Genomic DNA, 12,141 nt, shown 5'->3' on the forward strand with positions numbered 1-12,141 from the left:
CAATCAATTACTGTCATTAGTTAGAAACAACAAACAACAACTACTAACTATTAGGGGCAAGAAAGATGCAAAATTCTGAGAATAACACTGTTATCTGTAATCATCACATATGGCATGTGGCCTATATTGTGTTTGTATGCCACTAACTGTGGGCTGCATGACCCCTGTGCGCTTTGATAGTTTGTTTGTTTATTGGATTTAATCCAAAGTGGCTGAAACGAGAAAACAACTCTTATTTCAGTTTCATCCGCCCTGACACCTGAAGATACTCCAGCGGGAAGAGAGCGTGAGCTCCATAAGACAAACCTGCTGGGGTCAGAGAAAAGGTTCTGTCTCCCGCAGCTGCTGCCCACTCTCCTCCCGGCGAAATAGTGAAATTCTTGTTTCTGCCACTTTGGGTTTAATCCAGTAAACAAACTATCAAAGTGCACATGGAACCTGCACCTTCAAGGTGATTGATTGACAAGCCCAGACTGGAAGCTGGTGACTCACTATCACCTCTCCAGGTATGAGTGGTATTACAAGACTATCTCTGCTACACAGTACATGGACACCTTTGACTTAACTTCAACATTGTTACTTCTTCACATGCAGTTGATAATGTTAGTTACATTTTTTTAATGGCAGGAATGCACCCACAAAATCACCATTTGTATAACAATTACTCACTGAGTGTTAAATTTAGTTTTTTCTCGCTTGAACGGAGAACACGACAACGGAGTGACGTTAAATCCCCGATGGATTGGAGTTTATGGAGGCCTGGTTTAACAACAGCACAACTATATTAAAATATGTTTACAAACTCTTACACGTGCAGTATAATCCAAATTTATAGTTTATCCCGTCGTATGCTCACTGACTTTACTTCCCGAACATTAATTTTCGCCAAAAACTAATTAAAACACTTCCGTCACTACAATCTCATACGTGCGCATGCGCAATGCGAATCTGTGCGTGAGACAGTAGAGGTGGAAGTGTTTTAAATAGAAAGATTTGGGCAAAATCTTTTGGGAAACGGATTATTTATGTAGTTTTGCTGTTGTTAGACCTGGCCTCCATTTACTTCAATTCATCAAGGATTTGCCCAGGAAAGATAAATCCCTTCTCTCATCCTATGATGACACCAAAGATGACTGAGAGGCAAAAAAGTCAGTGTGAGCCTGATTTCCCTTAAATGACATTTATTTATTTATTTCTCTATCTTGGTTTGCAGTAAACATGAGCAAAAATATACATACAGTAAGAGCAAAAAAAAAAAGAAGATCCAGGATGGAATCGTCATCCTTTTGGGGCGAGAATATCTCAACAAAATGTCATGGATTTATTTTTTGAACTATCCTTATACCGCAGTCTCAGGCAATACAACGATATAAGACGAGGGGTTAGGTGGGGGAAATGAGGTTTGTTGAAGTTATGCCTTATTTGAAACTTTGAGTTAACTCTCTCTGACATTTGCATTGGACCACGTTGTAGTTTTATTCTAAAAAGTTCATGAAGGATTTTGCTCTTGAAAGTTCTCTGAAAGCTCTTTCTGATGAATTCACTATCAAATTACTTTTAATGACAGTGTCTTAATGCTGAAACATTGACCCCGGTCTTCAGAGAACTTTCATTGCAAGCTTTAATGGGCTCAATTTTAAGGAGACAGGACTCAAACCATGACAAAAAGTTTCTACATAAAAGAAAAAGAAAAAACCTTTCCAACCAAGCTGCTAACATTTTGCCATTTGTTGAATGGAATGCAGAAAACATATCAGGTAGCTCCCACGACATGGTACAATCCAAGTTTATACATTCTCTCCACTTTACAACAAAATAACAATAAAAATACTCTTTTATAAATAAAACACTTTTTATATTCCATCATGATAATGCACGCTGGCAAAGTTGCCTGACTGCATATATCTTTACTTTCTTTCCTATGTCTTCCTTGCTCTTGATGATACACTGACTTAGTTACAGCCTTTCTAATAAATACATACAGCCCCACAATAAATAAATGTATTGCTTTTTGAGGACATCTCCAAATTATAACAGAAAAAAACAACAGATAAATAGAGATAACAGGAAATAACATTCTGTCACACTGGGGAACAACACTATCTTTCCACCAGGAGGCACTGTTATGTTGTAGTGAAACACATTCCTTTTGTGCGTATTATTATTACTATTATATAAGAGTAAGCCTTTTAATAACACAGGGTGCTTAGCCCTCCACCTGGATCCTACAGTATCTCTGCTGAGGATGTGTCAGTGCAGCACAAATAAATTAAATTTAAACTGTCATGAAGATCTTTGGTTGAAGAACTAATCTCCACATGCACATGAGTAAAACAAGAATGGCCAATTAGGTGATGAAGCAGAACATTTTATTTGCCATGATGTGATTTAATAGGGTTTGATCAATTTAAGAATGATTGGGGGTAAAATAGGATTAAATGCTTTTTTTTTTTTTAAAATGAGCCTTGCTCTATACATTTTGAAGACAGTGATTCAGGCGTTTGACACAAGGAGGAGGAGCGACAAAGTAGGGTAAAGAAGTTGCCTGCTCTGGATTAGTTGACCAGATTAAGAGATTACACAGAAATTAAGTAAGTGTTGCAGGAATGCCAGAGGAGGAATGCATGAACTTCTCAGTGGATGGTCACAAAAAAGCACAAAAAAAGAGCCTCTGATGACTGTTGGAGCATGTCCTTCATTATGAATGACCCTGCATATATAGATCAGATAATCACATCAGATCTAATTGTCTTTCCTTGTAAAGTCTGGATCAGATAAAGAGGTACTTTTTTGACCACTGTGAGATATTTGCGAGAGAAACACATCGCTCTGAGAGAAATAAAGTGATGGAGTCGAGCCAGACCCTAATGTGAGTGAACAGATGCTTGTGTTCCACATTTGCTGCGATGACAAGGCAGGATCACAGTCGCATTGGTACAGTTTCCGTAACCGCGCCAAAGTAATGCAAGTTTAAAAGACTCCACAGATTTCTCCAGCTAACATTTACAGGTGTTTCTTGTACTGGACCATAAATGCACGTTAATGTAAACAGCACCAAACTCGGGCCTAATCTATGCTTTTTCAACAGGTCGGTTGTCTAGTAATCATGATGGTTTTGCCGTCGGACTGATTCAGGACAGTGGAGAATACCACAAGAAAACCAAAAATTAAGATGAAAAATGATTCAAGGAAGTAAAGTTGTTTTGTTAATTTCCTACAGGACAATAAAACAAAACTACCAACTCACATATTCAAGACTCTAGTAACCATTACAAGAATATGTAAACTATACCTTTTGATATCCTGGATGAATATTGTCGAGCGTGATAACGGGTACGAGTGAAAGAGGGGGCTCTACTTTCTACATTCTTCAAAACTGCACATGAATTAATTCAAAGCACACTTCCAGTGTAAATCAATACAAAATTTGACAATGGCATCTATTTCTGATACATATGAAATAGACGCAATACACAAAAAAATATATATATACTGTAAATATTTGTGTTTAAATTAACTAAAAATTGAGACACGAGAAAATAGCTCCTGCTTCAGCTTTAGGAATTAAATGATACACACAGTGACAGGGAGTGTAACGTCATCGTGCAGCGGGAGGATCTGTTTTGCTGTTTTCATTTGATATTCAGGTGGTTAGTTGAAAGCCTGCGTAGCATTACTGTTCTGTTTAGCCACTAGCTGATTGGTAGTTTTAGTTTTTTTCTCAAACTAAGGTGATGTTGTAAGATGTCTGAAGCATGACTGATGTCTCCTTTCATAATTTATCAGTGGTGTTGATATGAAATTAGAACCCAAATATGAACCACATCTGTTTTATAAGCTGCTCTCAGGTCAAACAACCAGCACGAATATCAAATGATCCAAAAATAATTATTAATAAATGTGTTGTCTAATCCGAGGAATGGACTCAGACATTCATAATGTATGCCACTTAATGAATATTGCACATTGCATGCAACTTCCCGACCTACAGTATGAAATGGGACCTGTGAATGGAGCACACACACGCGCACAAGCACACACACACACACACACACACACACACACACACACACACACACACACACACACACACACACAAACATACACAATCTTAAAGGTTTTGACCTCTACTGTAACTCCCTTTTTTTGGAGATGCCTATCTTACAGTATTGTTCTCAAAAGTACACACTTGCTGTGTGTAAGGTTCAGTAGATTACAGTGTGGCCCCTCCTGGTGGTCAGTGGTTTAACATAACCTTATTTCACACTTAGCAGAGAGGTGGGACATAAGGGGCCTCCTGCCCTCATAGCACACTAAAGATAATACACACATGCAAAATGGCTTCATCTCTGCATCCATCCATCAAGATATATGCGAGTCTGTTGGATTATTCTTTTAAGTGCAACAAAATAGACGTACTGATATAAGGTTATGATACTGTATAAATACTGTAGATATACACATTTTGTATTGTAAGTTGTGTATAGTTATAGAGGGGTACTCTATAAGGAGGCAGCAGGAGGGGAGCAGCAATAACGTGTTAATGTTGCTGATCCTTGCAAACTTTGAAAACACATTTTCACATCCTTTACATCCCCTAGTTTTTCATGCAGTATAAATAGACGTCACCTGAAACTAATTTACAGAAAATAATTTGTCCCAAAGCTCACAGACAGAAATAATGACAGAATTACCACCCTTTTATTCTTGCCCCATTTCATCACACAACTGGACAAACAGTTTCCCCCAAAGTTTGAGGGGTGTTGTAAACAAATCCTACAAAGGGTGTGAATACTGAGATTTGTTTCTGTGTATGTGCAATGTTGCAGAGAATGAAGAAAGTAGTTTTCAGGAGAGGAAAAAGGTCAACCTAGTTAGTGTTGATCCTCAGCTTGAAAGACACTCTTCCGGCAAACTTGTCCCTCTCACTTCCAACGGGAATGTTGTTGGCGTTGATCCTGCACTCGATGTTGACATCTTGATTGGTAGTAATGTTAAGGAACTTGACGGCAACCAAAGGCTGAGAGTAGTTCACCTGCGAAAACAGGTCCCCAGGACATCGTTAACACAGGAAGTGATGCATTCTGTCTGGTATGTCTTTAATAGACTGTCTAGAGATACATGATAGCTGCTCGGTTATTAGCAGCAATATTTGCTAATTTAAGTAATATTTTGATTTCAGACAAAATCTTACCTGAGCTTTCTTGCCATAGTAAGGGTAGTACATAAGGTTGAAAGTGCCATTTGGAGGGAAGAACATCATCTCTCCAATTTTGTCAGAGTCTTCTCTCTGAGGGGAGGAAACAGCTTCATGAGTTACAGACACTACATATATGTAGACGAGGAGAAGGTGAGCCCCACAAATCTCCTTTCTCTCAATCTAATTTCCCAACATGCCCACTATCTCCAACAGCAGTCTATTTAATGCAAAACATGGTCTTAACATCTAAACGTCTAAAATCTACATTGCTACTATGCATGTTTTAATGCAATCTAAAGTCTAAAAACACAGGTTCCATCCTGTTCTTACCCATTGATCTTTGCCAACTTTGTATTTCTGAGAGTGAGCAAATTAATGAAACGCAATGGGGGAAAAAAGAAAATAGAAAAGGAGCATACACAGGTGGTGTAAGTGACAACGTGGCATGCAATACAGATATGATAGTTGAAATGATACAAGCACAGACATCAAAGGAAATGGAGACGAGTGATAGGTGGCAGATGAGAGTGAGGCACAAAAGCTATGAATGGGCTGAAATCCAAATTGCTACGTTACACTTTTCATTGTGAAAGACAAAAAGGGATTACCTTTGCACCACAGGTGACAAACGGAGCCTGTCCATTGTTTCCTGGCAGCATTCCAATCACCTGGCGAGACAGAGAGACAGCACGTCTCCAGCACTATTCCCATTTCACTCATTTTAAACACAGAGGAATGGAAAATCATGTTTAAAATTGCTATAAAATATGCCAGAAATGAACGATAAATGCAATAACCAAGGATTGTTATCTTCATACTGACTTTCTCATTTTTACTGGGATACTCTTTTCCTTATTCCCAAGCAGTTTCATTATCTCAGTCACTCCATGTCTCCTAGCAACACCATCCCTCTTCCTTCCCTCTTTCTCTTTCATACCCGATTCAGCTTGATGATGATGCATGGCTTGCCCTCCTGGTATCCATAGTAACGATCATTGATTCCAGAGCAGTCCTCCAGAATGGTGCGGTTGAACTGACAGGAGCGCTTCGGGTTGTTCTTCACATCGCCGCTGTCCTCCTGCAGGAAGTACTGGTCTGGGGTGCACGCGTTATTTTTCTCAGCCTGGACGGAGTTGTTGTAGGCTGCAAGGGGGGAAAGCGGGGGTGGGGTATATTTATTTGGTTTGTAAGGGCTTATGACTCAACTGAAACCTTAGTGCAAGACAATTTCCTACCTCTATCTCTTATTAGGTAAACGATAATTCATTCTAGATTGTTGAATAATCCACAGCAGTAAGCTTTTTGAGTCACTATAAGAGAGGCAGAGAGCCAGACTTACGTGTCAGGAACTTGTCCAGGGCCTGAGCGTACAGGTCCCAGGTCTCAGTTTTATCAATATTATAGACGATCTCATAGGTCTCATCTGCTTTGGGTCTAATCACCATGCCTGTGAGTGACAAGACAGACAGCAGGGGTTTCACGACACCGCGCCACGGGCTGCGACCTGTATCCGCACAATTTGTATTATTAGCTACTGCACCTGGTGTGGAGAGCCTGTCTTGCCAGGTTGGTTTGTGTTCGTCCAAAGTCTGCAGCATGACATACATGGTGAGTGCAAACAAGCCGGCAAGGAAGATGTAGAAAACTACATAGAAGAGAAGAATAAGACCTGCGGACAGAGAGAGAAGAGGGTTGTATCAGCTGTGAGCAGTATCAGTGAGAAATGATCATAGATAAATTATTCAGTTCAATTATTTCTTCTGTACATTGGAACTTGTATCTTATTCAGGAGGAAATAAGTCTGCCTACTTAGAAAAGCTAAATCATGCAAATATTTATTATTTCAATTAACACTGTACAGATATCATACTGATATTAGAAATAAATGTGTCTCACAAATCCTGTGTTGCTATTCTAAATTAATATCTAACTAAGCCTATTTGTCTATGGCTTCCCTGCTAAATTCAAGAAGTCATGGTTGCTTAGGTAATTGTATGATTTCATAAAAGTTTCTTTACACTTAATATCATTAAATTGTGATGCACTCACTCATTTCTGAACATATTGGTATCTGCAAAATCAAATCAATTCAGTTCAATTTCATTGCCATATATTGGCTAAGAACAAAATGGAATGTACTGAAACAATAATTTATTGAGAATACAATTACACTAAGCATCATACAAACAAGCATTTTGTAATTACCACACACTAACACCTAAGAAGCACTGCAAGCAGCACACCTTTCCCTTATGATCAAATGTGATCAAACAAAGGGATTATGTAGAAAATGACATTGTCTAAACAAACGTAATATTGCCTCTCTTTACGTGTTGCTTGAAAGAGGCATGAGCTATGTACAGATAGAGCCAGCTCTGTTTCATTATTCATTGACATTTAAAAAAATGTTCTCTTCGTATCCAGACTTCTGCTGCACAATACACTTGTTTGTGCTGGTGACGGTGCATTACAATGAAAGCTTTTTGATTTATGCATGAAGGCTACATTAGCTACATCTGCAACTTTGGGTAAGTGCAGTCCATTTCATGATTACCGTAATGCACATTTTTAAGTAGGAATAATCTTAAATCTGAGTAGATAATGGAATCAGTTCATTTCAATTAAACGTTGCTGCAGTATTGCTGTGTGGTCACTTTCGGACCAATAATGTTCACAGGAGGCCGGTTAATCCTCTTGAAACTCTTAAACCATCTGCCTCTCTTTTTCTCTCTCACACATGAACAACCGTCCTTCACATACTTAAACTATAACTGCACAAGGTGGTCTAAAATGAAGTCAATTTGGTCAAAACAGTGTGTTCACGGTTGCTTTCCTCACAATCTTGCAACCATTAAACCAAGATTAAAAGGCTGGTCTCTGAAACTCATAGCGTTTCCCTGTCCACAGAGGGGGAGGAACGATGACAGAGGGGGATACAGAAGGAGGGAGAACAAGGACCCCCTGGAGACCGGGCCACAGGGTCAGGAGATTACACGCCATCATAGACTAGACCTATTTCAATAACAGTGTAAGAAGACCATAGTGATACTGTTACATGTGCTGCAACTGATGATTGTTTTTATTTTCAATGAATTTGTCTTTTTTTCTTTCTGATTAATGGCTGCCAAAAAATGGTGACATTACAATTTCAGTGCTCAAGGTGATGTCTCCTGATTGCTTGTTATGCCCAATTAACAGTCTGAAGCCCAAAGATAAACATTTGCATGACATTCAAGGAGCTCAATATAAATGGTTGAGAATTCATCAAAATGACGGCTTATTAATCATCTCATGATCAATTAACGGACTTGTTTCAGCACAACATTTAAATGGAAAAATTAAATCATGTGTAACACTGTACCACTCTGTCACAGCTGTATTATATTTAATGCACAGAGGTTAGATGAGCCCTCTCTGTGATGTGATGTTTCCTACTTAAATGATCAAATACTTTTGAAACAGCTGTTTTGAATACATTCTTGTATACATAGAGAGCAGAACAACATAAATAGCCTTGTCTATGACACATCCCTCATTTTGAGCATCAACACCTGAGGCCTGTGTTGTGGCCCCCAGCGTGGAGCTCACTCACTCTGTCGGCAGGCGCTGCAGCTGCCTCCCCCACACAGCCAGGCTTACAGGAATCCATAACAAAATGTCATGGGGAAGCTGCTCCACAGGGGGGAATTACAGAGGGGTATCTTGATGATTTAGAGCTTGCGTGTGTGTTTTTTCTCATCCATTTGCTACTAGAGTCATTGGATTCCGAAGTGAAATGATTGAATGGCTGAGCGAGATGTCTGTTGCATGGAAAAGACCCAAGCTGAGTCATTAAATATATAGAGTCAGCCCTCCAGGCCCCGGACCAAGCCAGAGGCACTACAGCGAGAGAGGCATCAGCGACAAAACAAAATGTTAAAGTGTTTTTTCTCTGTCACCCAGAGGGGATGTAGTGTGAACCGCAAATATGACACCACCCAGGGGAGACTGGATGTGAGGACATGCATATGGGTTCAAGCGTGCGGTGCCGGGTGGCTTTCCCCCTGGCAGAGAGGGTGTTAGGTTCACGGTTGGCCCACTCAGTCCATGCTGATGACGGACAGTGAAGCATCTCTCTTTCACCCTGGTTTTGTTTGCAGACGGCAGTTGAAAGCAACATACAAAAGGCCAAGGTGGGATGGTTTAGCATCCCGTTCTTTATTCAATAATAATAGCAGGAGGTGTCTCTTTTCTTTCAGAATAAATTAGGAGGACACGCTGTTCATTAGCTTTAAGTAAATTGGTGATCAAACGGATCTCTGAACTGAAAATGAAGTGTTCTGGAGAAAGAATAAATAGCTATGCACTGTGGTCCTTTTATCGTTAAACCATCTATTCATTATCATTATATACTTGTATATGGTCTACAATGTTATACTGAGACCACCACCATGGTTTTGTTACCCATTAGGCCCTTTAAGGCTCTTTTCCTGTATTGCAATATGAGCCTTTTGTTGTTTTGGGAAGTGGGAGGCGCAGAACACTTAATTAGTTCTATTTTAAATAGAGGTAGTTGTTTGAACATATTTGCCTGGTGTTGGCTGGTGGCACTGTAACATCAAAATTGCAGGACTGTTTTATCAAGGTTATTTCCATATCATTACAGCTCTTTACACAAAGCAGAACACACAAGCAAGTGTTCTGTGTTTCATCCTCAAAGAAGCCTTTGATCTAAGGCTCTGCACGTACATTATACTGCATAATTATAAATGTGAACAACAAATTTGCTTTTTAAAGAGACTGGCAACCTGACTTGGGTGTTTTCTCACTTTTTTCTGCGGGCATATTGACATAAGTGGGTAAAGACAATGCATGGATGGACTGCCACGCAGTCAAACAAGTGGACCTAGGGGTAGGGTACGTACAATGTATGCATCATTCGGAGAATGAGAAAGTGCTACGGTGAAATGCCAAGTTTAGCAGACCTGTATGTAGTGGCGAACTACAGAAATAGCCTAATTAACAAGCCTTAGAGAGCACAGCTTAAAAAGGCCACCAGACCTTAAAGCACCTGGGACACACTGAGCTGGATTAACTCGTACACTGCACTAGGATTGCGGCAAAGGAAGCTACTTTCAATGATTACCAATTTTGCGCTAATAGTAAAATGTCCATTCATGAAACATTAGCAACACAAAACGTCAGTGCCGCTGAGATCATGTCCCCAGTGTAAAAATCAAAAATAATCTAAATTCTTGAAAGTGGTTTACTTTCCCAGATCCGACTCTCTGAATTGATACCTCCCCCATCAGCCAATGAAGTCATTAGATTAGGATTAAATCCCTCACTGGTTTACACTCACTGGGAGGGGCCGGGTTGGAGGTGATACAAATAGCTTTTGGCCTACGGCTTTACCCAGATTAAAGCGCTCCAATGTCATTAGAACAGAGCCATATGTGCCCTATCATTTCATGAATCTTTGAAGTAGTTGCAAACTGGTTGTATGGCAGAAAGGAGGACAGCATGTGGCAATCCTCCTGTGTTACATAGAGGCTGGGATTGGATCTTCTTTAAAATCTCAGGGGGAAAAAGCCTGAAAATGAATGGCATCATGTTGAATACTCACTAGATAAAGCTGCAGGCCAACAAACCTATTTATACTTAACTCAAGAAACCCATCTCCCAGGGAAAAAAAAAGTCTCATCTGCCGCAGAATTCATGTCGAAGCTAGCTAAAGCTCTCTCGTTGCTTTCAAAGAGAGGATCTGATGATATGCACTTTGCAACAGAGTGGAACCTGTCTCAGCAGTGCTGCAGTAATCTGGCTAATTAAAATGTAAAATACGACCATATGCCTCCACCCTTATGCTGAGCGCACTGCGCAGAGAAAGCAGTGCCATAAATTAATAAATAAAGAAAGATTTTTTTTTTTCTTCCACCGGCTTCCACAGGAGCGGTGCCGCATTCAGATTTCAGCACCAGCGACAGCTCTACTCAATTACCTGAACACTGGAAAGAAAATAATCAACCAACTTCTATCAGGGTGAAATTAATATTACAGTGACACACTTTAATTTCTGGAGTCCTCTCGTGAAGCTTTAGGAAAGGCTGAAGAGACTGTGGCAGAGACCTGTTACAGAGCCGTGGAGGGGCCGTGTTTGCTGCATTGCTGTAGCTGGACAGTACTTACCCCAGCTGCTAGCCGTCCTGCCCAGAAACTCCCTCGTCCTCGAGTTCCATATATATTCCTTCCACCCGCTTTTTTCTCCATCTTTCGACATTTTGTCATAAAAGTTTGGACCCCTAAGCCCTAATAAACGCGCCCTGATGCAATGAGCGCCGGGTTGAAACAATTGGCCAGACAGCCGAGAGAGAAAGAGAGAGAGAGAGAGAGAGAGAGAGAGAGAGAGAGAGAGAGAGAGAGAGAGAGAGAGAGAGAGAGAGAGCTACTGTAACACCGCGGCTATGGGATTAAACGAGATAATTAAACCCAATCTATTGAAGCGCTCAAACGCACAGGTGAATGAAAATGAGAGAACAAACACTTCTATAGACAATGTGGTGAGAGTAAAATGGTTAGTAATTTTAAGAAGTAGCGTTCCTGCACCTAAGCGTAGACCTAATAACTGCCCTCCCCCCAGTTCTTGTCTGCATGCCGCAGAGTTTTGATGAGTGGTGCAGAAATCTAGTGATACTGCGGTAAAGCACTCCCTCCGCCTCTCTCAACCCCCCACCCTCTCCATCCCCGGCAAAGAGCTACTCCCGCCTCCTCCTCCCGCCTTGGCCAATCGTTGGCACCGCATCTCCCCTCCTCGTAGGCCCAACGCCCGGAAGACAACCATTACTGCAAATCATGGGCTGGTTGATGGGCGTCCTTTCATTGGCTCTCAGGCCCCTATCGTCACGTCCCCCAAAGAAAAACCAACACAATATCCCTCTGATATTCCTAAAGGACTCTAAAGG

General features: G+C 40.6%; 1 protein-coding gene across 1 annotated transcript; it reads right to left on the minus strand.

Annotated features, from left to right (window-relative positions):
* Positions 1 to 1,604: 1,604 nt before the first annotated feature.
* atp1b2b (ATPase Na+/K+ transporting subunit beta 2b) lies at positions 1,605 to 11,862 on the minus strand. Its single transcript, XM_068716272.1, has 7 exons — positions 11,369 to 11,862; positions 6,741 to 6,869; positions 6,540 to 6,647; positions 6,138 to 6,343; positions 5,809 to 5,868; positions 5,195 to 5,290; positions 1,605 to 5,035 (listed from the first exon to the last, which is right to left on the minus strand). Exons 1-7 carry the CDS (start codon positions 11,457 to 11,459, stop codon positions 4,871 to 4,873), a joined length of 855 nt encoding a protein of 284 aa, XP_068572373.1. The 5' UTR covers positions 11,460 to 11,862; the 3' UTR covers positions 1,605 to 4,870.
* Between the last annotated feature and the right edge of the window lie 279 nt (positions 11,863 to 12,141).

This window comes from Cebidichthys violaceus, unplaced genomic scaffold (genome assembly GCF_023349555.1).
Source record: "Cebidichthys violaceus isolate CVI_PGR_0920_01 unplaced genomic scaffold, fCebVio1.0.p SCAF_20, whole genome shotgun sequence".
NCBI lineage: Eukaryota > Metazoa > Chordata > Actinopteri > Perciformes > Stichaeidae > Cebidichthys > Cebidichthys violaceus.

What these genes read in the sequence shown, in the direction of transcription:
- atp1b2b (XM_068716272.1), bottom strand. Translation starts at nt 11,459, where the DNA reads ATGTCGAAAGATGGAGAAAAAAGCGGGTGGAAGGAATATATATGGAAC. An exon ending in CCTGGACAAGTTCCTGACAC is followed by an intron (nt 6,344 to 6,539) that starts GTAAGTCTGGCT and finishes CCCCCCTTGCAG; the next exon opens with CCTACAACAACTCCGTCCAG. An exon ending in TTGTCACCTGTGGTGCAAAG is followed by an intron (nt 5,291 to 5,808) that starts GTAATCCCTTTT and finishes TCCTCCCCTCAG; the next exon opens with AGAGAAGACTCTGACAAAAT.